The 13,379-nt window shown below is 66.1% G+C and overlaps 1 protein-coding gene across 1 annotated transcript; it reads right to left on the bottom strand.

Annotated features, from left to right (window-relative positions):
* Positions 1-1,240: 1,240 nt before the first annotated feature.
* On the bottom strand, positions 1,241-13,379 carry MXD4 (MAX dimerization protein 4). The gene is made up of 6 exons (XM_055589265.1): positions 13,159-13,379; positions 12,968-13,067; positions 9,458-9,487; positions 3,835-3,949; positions 2,589-2,751; positions 1,241-2,412 (listed from the first exon to the last, which is right to left on the bottom strand). The coding sequence occupies exons 1-6, from the start codon at positions 13,220-13,222 to the stop codon at positions 2,255-2,257; spliced, it is 630 nt and encodes a 209-aa protein (XP_055445240.1). The 5' UTR covers positions 13,223-13,379; the 3' UTR covers positions 1,241-2,254.

Genomic DNA, 13,379 nt, shown 5'->3' with positions numbered 1-13,379 from the left:
CTAGTCCACAGGGGAACCATGGCCTGCAAAGTCACAGGCTGAGCGTCTCCCGGCCAGGAAGGTCAGCTGAGGCCACAGTGGTCACCTGGGGAGGACTCTGCCAGCCAGAGCAGAATGTCTCCTGGGGGTTGGGGGTGAGGATGGGGGTGGCTGGAGAACTGATGCTCTAGAATTCAGAACACAGCTCCCCAGGGGCCTGCAGTCGCATGTCCTAAGGAAGGCTCTTAACTGTGGGTGATCCTGCCCTGCTCCGAGGGTGTGGGGTCCTTGCAAGGAACGCTCAGTGGATGAGCTCAGGCAGACAGGAGAAGCCCCTCTGGCCACGCTGGGCCCCAGAGGAATTGGAAGGAGGTACCAACAGTATAGTTTGCCCTGCAACCGCCACAACACACAGCAGCGTCCCCAGCCGCCTACACGGTCCCCGCCTCGAGCGTGCTCCCCACCGCCCTCCCAGGCCCCTGGAGGGCAGGTTCTGCGCCAGAGTTGTCTCCTGGGACCCCCTTTGTGCCTCAGCAGGCCACCCTCCTGGGGTAGACACAAGTTCTCCACCACCTCCCCGCCGCAATCTGGAAATTGGCTACAACGCACAAGACAGAGGAGCAGACGCTACTGTGGGTCGGCCCACAGCCCCCCACCCAAATATTGCTGTGTGGTCCCCGGGGACGACGCCTTGGGGACAGAAGGCCAGGAGAAGCCTCCTAACGCCCAGACCTGTCCACCCAGGGTGGACGTTTGTCTTCAGAAGCTGCCAGTGTCTGACATCCGGAGTCCTTGCTCAGGGTGGGGAGAAGGGAGGCTTCAAGCTGGGTACAGGAAGGAACCTATTTTTCGGGTTAGTGGCGCCCCCTTCCCCCCACAGACCCTAGGAGGTCAGAATGCACAGCGGGGAAGGGGGGGTCGGGAGGACCACAGGTCACAGCCCCTCCTGCCGGGGGACAGAGCGGAACCCTGCCGCCGCACAGCCCCCGGGCCAACCTAGCCAGGCAGTCTCGCTCCTAGGGGGCTTGGCTGCGGGGAGAGGGCCAAGAGGGCACCTGGGGGCGTCCCGTGAGCCACGCGGGAGATGCTGGTGGTGGCGGTCGGGGTGGGGCCAGACACGGGCACAAGGCACACTTGGGCGACGGTGACGGACGAGTCCCTGAGACGCTGGGTCGCTCCCACCCCTCAGCAAACAAGGACGCGATACTGCTAGGAAAATAGAGTAGAAAAAATCTCGTACAGGAAATAGGCGGCACACAGCGACAGCGGCCAAGTCAGCAGAGTGCTTTCTCTTTAAAAGTGTTTCTCCTTCGTTTTGGGAGAAAAGCTTCTCTCCCTGGAGCCCTGTTCTGGGCTGCTGGGAAATGCAGCAACATTTTGCTTGGTGGTGTTTAAAGTGAGGTGAGAAAGCCTCTGAGGACCCAGTGGTTTCAACTCCCAGCCCCCGCTGGGAGGAGTGCCTGCCCTGTGCAGTCTGGGCAGGTGGGCTAGGGGTGGGAGCGGGGACCAGGCACAGGCCAGGGGCTGGCATTTGCCCAACTGACCCCTGAAGGCCTCGGGACGTGTGCCCTCTGGGTCCAGTGACCACCTCTGTCTGCATGTATGCATGTGTGTGCGAGCAGGCGTGTGTGCCTAGGTGCATGCGTGTGCACATCTGAGGGACCTAAGAACAGAGCAGAAGCCACCCAAATCAGGGTGGGGTAGCCTGGCAGCCCCCCCAGAAGCCCAGCCCTGGCTCCTGACGCCTGCAGGTGCAAAGGCTGCTGCCCACCCACGATCCCAGGGTGCTCACCCGAGTCCCGCCCTTCACGGATCCCTCCATCCACGCCTCAGGAGCCTATGTGGACCAACAGACAGATGGACGGATGGACAGAGAGCCACGCTTCCTTCCTGGGTCCACTCCTTTCTGCTGGGATCCGGGGCTGGGGTCTGAGCTCCCCGTGGTGGTCATTAAGCCCCTCACACGGCGCCCACCGAGGTTTGCAGCAATGGTATTTAATACTTCTGGAATGACTGGGTATCTGAGAACACGCGGTGGGCGGCTGTGCTGGGCTCCCGATGTGGGAGCTGGGCCCCGCCTCCCGAAGGGGTCCCTGCCCGGGTGGGAGGAGTGGGCGGCGCGGCGGGCCCTGACCGGCAGGCGGGCAGCCCGGGCGGCGGCGGAGGTTCCAGAATGGCACAGCAGTGGGCCCGTGGAGAGGCTTCAAGGACCGGAGGGTCGAAGCGCTCGGCCGGGCGGGCGGGCGGGCGGGCCGAGGAGCAGGGAGGGCAGCGCCTACGAGAGGCCGGGGCGGCCGGGCCGCCTGCAGGGGGGCCCGAAGCTGCCGTGGCTGCAGCTGCCGCCCCGCAGGCTGTAGTGGTCGTCCACGTCACTGCTGCTGCCCACACTGTCCAGCTCGCCGGGGCCAAACTCCATGCCCTCGACATCCACTTCTGCGGAGAACGGAAGGGGCGGGTCAGCGCCGGGCCCCCGAAGGGCCCCCCACTGTCCCTGGCCCTCTGGGGAGCCCGGCCTAGCTTCCTCATCCCGTCCCGGGGGCTGCACCTCGAGCAAGCGCCGCCCCCACCCCGCAGCTGCCAGCAGGCCAGCCCCCCACCCCAAGGCCCACCTTGCTCCGAGTCGTCGGTGGAGACGGCAGAGCCCGTGCTGTCGGTGCGCACGCGCTCCAGGCTCTGCGCCGAAAGCTGCTCCAAGCGCCGCTTCAGGAAGCGGTGCTCCCGCTGCAGCTGCTCCTTGATGCTCAGCGCCCGCCGGTCCTGCTCCTCCAGTTTCTGGGGTGGGGGGATGCCGAGCTGTGAGCCTGAAGGTGCGGGGTGCGCCACAGGGCACCCAGCCTGGGCAGACCCAAAGGCCTGACGCACCCCTCGTCGTCGCCCCCCCCAACCCCAGCGTCTATGCTGGGTGCCCCCAACCCCCCAGCCCTGTGCTCTGCGTCTGCTGATGGCCTCTAGGTTCTGGGGGGGGGCGCCCCCACACACACCGGGATGCCCCAGGGCACCCAGCCTGGGCGGACCCAAAGGCCTGACGCACCCCTCCTCTCTGCTTCCCACCCCTGTCCCCCAGTCCTGTGTTCTGCCTCTCCTGACAGCCTCCAGTTTCCGGTGGTAGGGACACCCCCATACACACACCAGGACACCCCAGGGCACCCAGACTGGGTGGGAACCAAAGGCCTGATGCACGCCTCCTCACCGCCCCTCACCCCCAACCCCCAGCCCTGTGCCCTGCGTCTACTGACCACCTCCAGAAGGCCCACGGCCACCAGCCAGCTTGACCAAGCCAAGTCACGAGTGGGCCTGGAGCCTGGGACAGCGCCACCCAGCCCTGGCCTGGCACTCCAACTCAGACAACACCCTGCCTGCACAATCTGGCGGCCACCTGCTTGCCCTCTGCACACCTCCCAAGGCACGGAGCCACAGCCTCAGTGAGGGCCCCACGGCACCAGCTGAGTCCCCTCAAGACCCTGCACGGGAAAGCCCACACCCATGCCGTCCGGGGGCCCTGCGGGAGGACTGAACCCACACTGGTGGGTCCCCAAACCCACCTCTCAGTCTTAAGGCCTTGAGGGCCAGCCCCTGGCAACGTCTCACTCAGTCCATACCCCACTGCCAGCTCCTAGAGACCAAGCCCTATGCCTGCCCAGAGCCTCTCCCCATGCCAGGGCCTTGGGGGGAAATCTACAGCCCACCCCCCCACCCATGCCCCACAGAACCCAAACTGCACCCGCCGCGCCTGAGCCCCTCACCCACCAGAGACCGTGAGCCCCCTGGAGCCCCTGCTGGGTGGCCCACAGCCCTTCCTCAGGCCCCGGGGTCCCTCCCCAGGGTGGCGGGGCCGCGAGGGGGCACCCTACTCACCTTGATGTGCATCTTGGCACGCTTCAGGAGGCTCAGTGTGGTGTGGCGTGTGCTGTCCGGGCCCAGGGGCACTAGCTGCTTGAGCTGCTCCAGGTAGAGCCGGAGTTTGGCTCGTCTGAAAGACCCAAAGACGTGATGGTCAGGCAGAGGCAGCTCGGCCCGTGGGGCAGGTCAGCGGAGCAGACTGAGGGCTCAGGGGGCAAGGGGGACAGGGGGCCAGCAGACTCCCACACAGACCTGCCTGCCCAGGGCCGCTCCCGGGCACCTCTCCCAGCCCGGCTGGCAGCACCCCCAGCCCCCTGGCACCCACAGCCCGCCAGAAGCCCCAGTGGAGGAACAGGCCCTGGGGCTGGGCCCGTGTGGCCAGCACAGCCCTCGGGGCCCCGAGTGCTGCCGCAAGACTCCGAGAGCCCCAGCTCCCCCGCTGTCCCCTCCCACCACGGTGGGGTCCAGAAGCCTCATGGGGACAACTTGAAGGAGGAGAAGCAAGGACGCCGGTCAGGCTTCCCGGAGCACAGTGGTCCAGGACGCCCCCAACGAGCTCTCCACCCCAAGAGAAAAGCTCCGCCTCACCAAGCACAGGGTGCTCCCTGGGCACTCTCATCACCATGGCAACCTGAGTCCATCCGCGTCAGGGAAGGCCACGGACAAGCCCCCCACCTGCGTCTGGGACCCCTTTGGAAACCGCCTCGCTGTAGACCCTGTCCCTGTGTCCACGCGGGCCAACGCAGTCTCCTCACGAAACCCTGAGACCCAACAGCATCCGCTCAGGTCGGGGCCTCAGGTGAGGAGCCGTGACGGGGAAGAAGCACCCTTCTTCCCTGGCTCCCCTCGTCAGGGGCGGGTGGCCAGGCTCACCCTCAAAGCACACTGATGGCCAGGGGCCTCTGCTATGTCCACGTGTCCACTGGAGCCCATGCAGGCCACCCAAGTGGTTTCCAAACCAAGATGCCCGCTCAGCCGACACTCTCAGGACAGGGACGAGGGCAGGTACTCCCAACCCCGCCCAAGCTCTGCTGCCCCACTGCCCCACCATCACCAGAGTCAGCGCGCATGCCCCCCTCCTCGGGCGCCAACCCTGGCAGCCCCACCTTTCAACGTCCTCGTTCCAAAGCGTCTCCCTCAGTCTCTGGAAGGAAAGCGGGCCATGATGGCCACGTCCCTTGGACAGAGGGGGCCCCTAAAGTGCAGAGACAGAGGGTGCAGGAGCCACCCGCCCCCCGCCGTGATAACAGCCCCATCTGATTGGGGGGAGAGCTGACCCAGCTGCCAGGGCCAGTCACCCACGGCCACACAGCACCATCCTGCAGACCAGCCCCTTGCCAGCTGGCACCCCAGCCCCAGGCAGCAGGGCCGAGTTCTCCAGGTGAACTTGAGCTTGACTTTAGAAAGAACATCCAGAACACGAGACTGAGGCTAAGCTCAGTCCCCAGGCCGCTCGGAGCAGGGCTGGGGGCGCCAGGGCTGTGAGAGGGGCCCGCAGCGGGCTCACAACCCGACGGCCTCAGGCCCCAGCGAACAGCTTCGTGCACAAGCACGGCTTGCAATCAGAGACCCCTGGGGCCCCCTGACCTGCCACCTGCAGCCAGCTCATGAGTGGGGCTCCCCGTCCACTCAGGCAAATGGCCATGGTTACAACCCACCATCTGAGCACACACGCAGTACGTGATCTTTTGTGGAAAACCAGAAGATACAAATCAAAAGGAAAAAAAGTGAATGAAAAGGAACCCCCATGTTCCGCCACCCAGAGACAACCACGTCATCTGAGGGCACTCCACGTCTCCCTGCCATGACCAGAGTGGACGTGTCAGCAGACAGAGCAGCCTGTGTGACAAGTGACCCAAGGAACAGTCAAAAAATAAAGCAGTAAACGCACACGAGAGACTCCACAAGACACAATGAAGGCAGGAAGCACGCGTCTCCACGTGACGTGGTTGGCAACATTTATTTCTTTGGCTTTGTGCGTTCTTTTCTATTTTCCAGGTTCTCTATGCTAAAAACCCACATGTTACTTTTACAATCAAAGAAAGACACATTTGTACAAAGAAGAAAAAACACAGGTAAAAGACAAATAACAGTGGGAAGATATCTGCAATACACATAAAAGACAAACGGTTAGTATTCGTGACATTTTCAGCTCACACACGTCAAAAATAAAAAGAGTACCTTTCTGTGAAAACAGGCAAAGAACACAAACAGGCAAGTTGCAGAACGTGAACGGCTAATCTAACACAAAACCGACATCATCTCACCGCGACCTAGAAAGGAGAACTCGCCCAGGAGATGCTGATTTGGGCTGAAACTGAAAAGGTGTGACTTGCTGTTGGGCTGCCCAGAGGGCACTCACAGCCTCCTTGGTGGGGTGGCAGTTCTGAAGGGCCACCAAGGCGGCTCAACCCTCAACGGGCATTTCTAGGTCCAGCATCTTGGCCCCATGAATCCATCTCTACCTCCATACCCACAAGACCAGACCCAACCCTACAGCAGTACCGTCTGCGCTTCCTGGAGAGCCATCAGGAAGCATCCCGTGGGCGCCCAGGACACAGGCAGACACAGGCAGACCGTGCGCGGGCGTGGGGGGAAAAGTCAAGTTAGCAAATAGCGGGTGGCAAGGTTCCACTCCCATCCCTGAGGGCCACGTGGGAGAGGGTGGCAGGCTCGGCACCCAGCTGCCCAGGACGCTGCCCCTGGGAGGGGGGCATGGGGGCTGGGGGTCCATGCTTGCCCACGACGTCCGTGAACAGAGTTCTTTAGAAGTCAGAAAGAAGCTTCTCAAGAGACAAGGAGAAGCCGCTGGCTACAGCCACGCCATGCTCTCAGGATGAGCTGTCCAGCCAGCCCCCGGACGGGGAGCATCCAGATGGGCTGCAGGGCCAGCGGTGGGGCCCTGGGCGGGCCCCAGGGTCCATCCCCGTTGGGAATGGGCCTCCCCCGACCTCTCGGAGCCGGAGGGGTGTGCCAAGGAGCCGGGTGGCACTGGGCTCGGCCCAGCCCGCCTCAGGAGCTGCTACAGTGCCAGGCCCTCCGCCAGTGGCCCGCGGCACCCAGCATTCCTGGGAGGTCTGAATACCTGCTGCTTCCTGCAGGAACCCCGTGTGGACTGGGGGGCAGACCCACACAACTGCTTACTGCTAATGGCAGCTCCTGCCCACAGCTCAGCCCCCGACGCGGGCCCTACCAGCTTGTCTCCAAAAGCCCCGCTCCTCGCCAGGCGCCCCAGGCCCGAAGACCAGGGCAGCCGCACTCTGAAGTGCCCCAGACCTGGCTCCAGGGCAGAGGCGACACAGACAGTGACCCACAGACCCTCGGAGGCTGAGATGGGGGGCGAGCAGCCCGCTCCCCCTGTACTGGCTGCTGGGAGAGGGCAAGGCCTAGCGGGGCTGCACCAGGCAGACGGGGCAGCTGCCCCGCAGACCTCCTGTGCAGGGACCCACACGTAGGAGCCAAATAACCACGTCCACGATGGGGAGAGAGAGGCGAGCAGGGCTCCACCCAGGGCCCCAGGCTGGCCTTTGGGGTGGGGGACTGCCCCACCATGGGATACCGAGGACCCCCTCTCCCCTATAAAAGCGAAAGCGTGGAGCTGAGCCACGGGTGCCAAGGAACACAGCCACTGCGGCCCAATCACCGGGATCAGAAGCCGAGCTCTGGCCCTGGAAGATTGGCCAGAACTGCTGTCTCTGTGGAGGGGACAGAGAAGGAGCAGGGCAGGGTGGGCTAGGGGGGCCGCCGGCTCAGAGGTCTGGGAAGTGGAAGCCCACCAGCCCAAGGTGGCATACCTCCAGGGAAGCCAGCGTCCAGGGAAGGTGACCCCCAGATGCTTCCTGCCTTCCCGGGGACAACAGGCGGCTCTTCCTGTGGCCAGCAGCCAGGCGCATCCGGCACCAGCCCCAGGCAGCCACGGGCCGAACCACAGCTGAGGTCCCCAACACGGTCCCCAGCTCCAGGACCCTGGGCTCCTCAGAGCTGACCATGCCTGCCTTCGGGCTGGCCAGGAACAGAGGCTCCTGCACTGGGCTGGGCAGGGGGACACACGGAGCCCAGGCCACCTACCACCCCACCCCTGTCTCAAAAGGGCCCCCCAAGGCCCAGCCTCAGGACTGACTCTGGGAGAAGGAGGCTGATGCTAAGGCCAGGGTCAAGGGGCAGCTGCAGGGGTCAAAGGCCAGCCCTCATCCCCCTCCTCCTCCTCCTCTGGCTGCCATGTCCTCATTGCTCACCCTCCTCCATCATCATCCCCCTCTGTCTGCATTGGGGGGCCGTTCTCCAGGTACCACCCCGGGAAGCCTTCCCCAGGGCACACCCCCGCCCCCGCCCGCCCAGGCTCCTGGCCCCAGTCAAGCCTGGCCATCTCCTCTGGCCGGGGAGCCACCCGGGGCCAGGCAGGCTCTCTCAGGAACCCCCCAAAAGCACAGGAGTGGTCCAGGAAGCGCGGCTCCTCCAGAGAACACGGCGTCCTGTCCCCACTCAGCACCCGCCCAGCAGAGGCCCCGATCCCAGGGGGGCAGAAGCTGGCGCTGCCGTGGGCGTAGGCGTGGGGGTGGGACACAGAGAGAGCCAGCCGAGCTCCAGAGCAAGCTGCGACTGGCCACCTCGCGTGCAGACCCCCGGGCCCCACCCTACTCCAGGCCGAGAGATCAGGGAAGAACCGGCCCATCCGAAGACGGGAGCAAAGGTCAGGAGAAAGCTACCGCTCACGTCTCCGGGGAGTCACCCCGGTCCCGGCCTCGGGGCTCCTGGACACACCCACGGCTCCCCATCAGTCCTGCTGGGGTCAGTCACAATGACACCTGTCCCAGAGGCTGAGCCTGGCTGGGCCTGCTCCCCCCTGCAGAGGGAGGCCCGCAGCCGGACCACAGGCCTGGGCCAACCAGGGGGTGGAGCACCAGCAGAGGGCATAGGGCCCTGGGGTTCATTGGGGCTGGGGGGGGGGGAAGCCTCTCCAGGCCACCATGCTGCCCTTCTCACCTCAGGCCCCACGCTCCTCATAGGAGGACCAGAGCGGGCCCAGCTCTGTGGTCAGCAGGCAGGCATGAAGCAGGCCTGCCCCGGATCCTGCCCGGGGCAGAGCTTCCCACCAGGCCCACGTGGCCAGGCCCTGGCTGCCCACCCCACCTCCTGTGGACAGGACCACTTGGAACTCCTCGGAAGTCAGGCCCCAAGGTGCCTGGGGCCCCCAGACTGAGAGGGCCAAACCTTCCCGGTAGGTGGCCAGCATCCTAAAGGCTTAAGAGGAGCTGTTCCCAGAAGGGTTCAGACACCCCAAAACAGACGGGCTCCTCCTCCAGGGAGCCGGCCCTCACTGACACACAGCACACACAGCCCTGCCCCAAGTCCCTGACCCTCCACACAGACCCCCTGCTTCTGGATCCCCCAGGCTGAGCTCCCAAGGGCAGGAAGGACCTGGAGCCCCAGCCCCGCCAGCTGGCTTAGCAGAACCGGGGAGCAGAGCCCAGCTGCCTGCGCTCCCAGGACAAGGGCCTGCCCAGCAGTGTGCTGAGCCAGGCCAGGAGGCAAAAGGCAGGGAGAGGGGGTGAGGGGTGGCTGCAACACCTCCTCGGCAGAAGGGCAGGTGGGAGGAGCCAGGAGGTTCACACGGTGGGTGAGGGAAAAGACCACTTACCTGTGCTTTTCTAGCTCATTGTGTGAGGACCTGTTTGGAGAAACAAAGACAGAGCTCAGTTCACTGCCCACCACCAGGGCAGGGGGCGCGGGCCCCGCCCGGGGGTCCGGAGACCTTGCAGACAGCACGAGGGGAGTCTGGGCCTCAGGAAGCTGAGGGTTGGGGCAGACGAGCAGCGGCTGACTGGAAGCTAGGGAAACTCACCCCCGGTGACCAAGAGACAGAAGGGTGCTGCCGTGTCCATGGTGCCTAGCCAGCAGGAGGGCCTGGGCCCCCTTCCAGAGCTGTGGGCCAGGCCCGCGGAGCGGCAGCAGCCGGCGCTGGGACTGACCACCCTCTGTTCCCAAGGCGGCTGGGCACCGAGCCACCTGCATCTTCAGCTGCCCACTCCCCGAGGCCCGCAGGGCACTGGGAGCCACCTGGGCTGGCACAGAAGGCCAAGTGCTAGCCAGTAGGCACAGAGGCCAAGCCTGGGGACCCAAGCACCCCGGCCCAGCATCACCAGCCAGGGCACCGCCCCACCCCATCCGGCTCACACAGCCACAGGCTCACAGCTCGCCATTCCCACGGGGATGCCTGGTGAGCAGAGTGGTCCCAGGCCAGGGGGCATCAGCCTAGAAGGCAGCCTCTGAGACACGAGTGCTTCTGGGCCGGCGGGGAGACTGAGGCCAGCCCTCTGCTTTCCTGTGGGGCTGAGGCCTGGGAGGACCAGCCTCTCTGGGGCCGGCGGCCCCCTCTGCTGCCCAAACCCTGCCTCCTTTGGACGGAAGCACAGAGTCGGAGCACCAGAGAGAGCAGGGCCGTGGTAACGCCCTGCGGGACGGAGGCAGTGTGACCAAGCTCCCGGGTTCAGGGCACCCTCTGCATCCAGGCAAGAAGGCGGCAGGCCAGCTGGGGCCCTGAGGCTCCCCGGGCGGCCTCACGAGTGGGCAGAGGACCCAGGCCACCTCAGAGCACAACCAGATGGGCCCTGGGCCCGTGCCCCGCTCCCTGCCGAAGCCCTGCCACCTCCGTCCGCCCACCCTCGCCCTCCTGTTCCGGGAACCCGGGGTCAGGAGTCTCCCATCCCAACCCCATGGGCTCGCCCGTCCAGCCTGCCTCTGACACCTGCCACGGCTCGGGGTCCCAGCACAGCCCTGCGGGCCCTCTCCTCCCACCTGGGCAGCTGGCTCCCGGGCCGCCCTGTGGAGCCTCAGAACCTCCACGTTCCAGGGCCTCGAGGGCTTCGCTGGTCACATGGGCTGGGCAGGGAGCCTCCGAACCTCTGCCAGGGCTGGCGGGGCGAGGGCACAGCCATCAGGCTCCTTGCTGGCCTGGATGGCAGCCCGGCGCTGCGGATCTGTGGGTCTGCTCACTCGTAAGGGGCGTGAGGGGCGGCCAGTGTCCTTCGGCAAGGGGCCTGGAGGCCTGACCCTCACAGACGGAGGCAGCGCTGCTCGGGCAGCCTGGGCACACAGAGGGGCCAGAGCCCTCCTGAAGCTCTCCCCTCGTCCCCGACGCTTGCAGAGCCCTGTGGGGAGATTGTCACTTGGGTCCCAGGATCACAGCGGCCTGGGGAGGGAGGGGCTGCCTGCCTAGGGCCCTGCTAGGTGGGTCCCCGCTATCACCACTGGCTCCTCCCTTTAACCCCTCAAAGGAGGCACTCTTGTGCCCATTTCCCTATAGGACCGGATCCCTGACCAGGGGCCGGCTCCTGTCCCCACCTGCTGAACCAGTGCCCCTCACAGTAGCCCCGGCAATGGTGGGGGTCACCATCTCCCCCAGCATGCACTGCCCTTCTGCCCCACCTCCCAGGCCTCATCCTGGTCCCCTCTGTGCCCACCCCTTCCCCCACCTAAGGGGGACACAGACCTTGCATGTGTGCAGCTGCCCCGCCAAGTCAGGCCTTTACATCCTGTACCCTGAACCACCCTGCCCCTGGTCTGGGCTGCCCGATGCCCTGCTGGGCCAGGACAGGCACATGGGGTGCCCTGGGAGCCCTGGGGTGACTAAAGCACTGGGCTCCCCCAAGAGGAGCAGCAGGGAGGTGCACCCTGGCTTGGAAGACCCTCTGGGTCCCTCCTGAGTGCCCTCAAGGTCTCCACCCCAGCAGAGCGCTGGGGGCAGAGGGCCCACCTCAGAACAGGAGCCCTAGAGACGGAAGGGCGGCCCTAGCAAATGGTTCAATCTCCTGTGCCTCCCTTTCCTCAGCTCCAGAGATAAAAAGAACATCTCCTTCATGGGGCTGGGTGGCCATTAACTAGCACGTGCAAGAGAGCCCTAACTATGCTCTTGGTTACTGGCTTTGGGTATCCGAGCCATAGGACTGAAAAGTCACTGCCCAAAGTTTTCCATGGGTGGCAGGGCACTTGGGACAGTGGGAACCAACAGCAAGGGCCTAGCTGGCTCACCGAGGAGGCCCAAGGCCCTGCTGTCCCCCCACCCGCACATGCCCTGCCCCAAACGGTCCCCAGTGGGGCACCTGGGGCTGGGACTCAGAGGCATGTGCAGCTACAACAGATGGAGACTTCACCGCTTTCTTGCCAGGCCCAGGGCGCCAGGACGTCACAGGAGATGGGTCCCTGTGCCAGCCTTTCTGTTTCCCAAGAACGAGCAGGCCACAGGAATGAGCCGCACCCTCTGCCAAGAGGCCCCCAAGCCCCCTGGAAGGGCAGCTCCCAGCCTGGCGACATGAGCCAGAACCAACATGGGCCACCGGGCACCGCCAGGTGTGCTGTGGTCCCCAGGGCAGCCAGAGAGTGGAATCCCCCAGGGGGCCCTAGCTGAGGGTTCTTTCTCCCACCCAGACACGTGCACCCGGGCTTTCGGGCTTCCTCAGCCTGGGTCCCAGGCCAGGCTGCAGCACACCAGCCTGCAGCCTCTCCCGGCCCCTTAGGAAAAGGGCCTCTGACCCAAAAGACAGGGACCCCGGCACTAATCGCTGGAGATCCACTTGGGTCAGGAGGCTGGGTGGGAGCGGTGGGCACCGTGTGAGGGCCCGGGGGCCCGGCGCAGGGCCTCCAGCCTGCAGATCCCGGGGACCTGGGGGCACTCGGCCCAGCACCCGGGCTCGGCTGTTAGCGGAGATGCAGCCCACCGGCCCGCAGCGGGCAGAGGTCAGGGCCAGCGGCCCCATGCTGCTTCCGCACCGAACCTTAGTTTCCCCAGACCCAGGGGGCACCGGCCAGCGCCCCTGACAAGTTTCTTCCAGCGCGGTAAAGTTCAGAACAAGCCTGGGGCGGAGAGCCGCCCCGGGAGGAGACCCCGGGCGACCGGCGCTGTACGCGTGGCACTGTTTACGCGAGAGGCCGAGGAGGCGCGGCCCGCGGGGAAGATGGCGACGGGGCGGGCGCGGCCGGCCGGGCGGGGCTGCGGCGGCCCGGGCGCCTCCTCCTCCAGGCGGGCCGCCGGGCCGCGCGGGCTAGGGTCGGGCCCGGGGTGGGGAGCGCGCTCCGGGGCGGGCGGGGGGCGTAAAGCTCCGCGGCCCGGGCAGGGGAGGGGGACGCCGCGCGAGCGAGCGGGGGGCGGTACCTGTTGTTCGGGGCCTTGCGCACCAGGCCGGCCGCCTTTGTTTTCTTCCTGGCGAAGTCGCCGTCGAAGGGCAGCACCGACGCGTAGCCGTGCTCGGCCTCTGCGGACAGACGGCGCGGTCAGCGGGCCCCCGGCCCCGGCCCCGCCCGCCCGCCCGCGGTCCGGCCGCACAAAGGGGCGCGGGGCTCTACCTCGGTCCCTGCGCTCCAGGTACTCGGCCGCCTCCAGCAGGATCAGCAGGGAGTTCAGCTCCATCCTCCCGCCTGCCCGCCCCCGGCGTGAGCGCTTCGGGACGGCGGCGGCCGCTGCCCGGCCGGCTCCGCTCGCCGCCCGCCCCGCGCGCCCGGCGGCCCCACTTCCCCAGACGCCCGCGGACTCCCCGAGCGCTCGGCTGCCACCCCTCCGCCTCGCG

Source organism: Bubalus kerabau, chromosome 7 (assembly GCF_029407905.1).
Source record: "Bubalus kerabau isolate K-KA32 ecotype Philippines breed swamp buffalo chromosome 7, PCC_UOA_SB_1v2, whole genome shotgun sequence".
NCBI lineage: Eukaryota > Metazoa > Chordata > Mammalia > Artiodactyla > Bovidae > Bubalus > Bubalus kerabau.
Note: the sequence above shows the minus strand (reverse complement) of the source record. Positions and strands in the feature narration are given on the sequence as shown.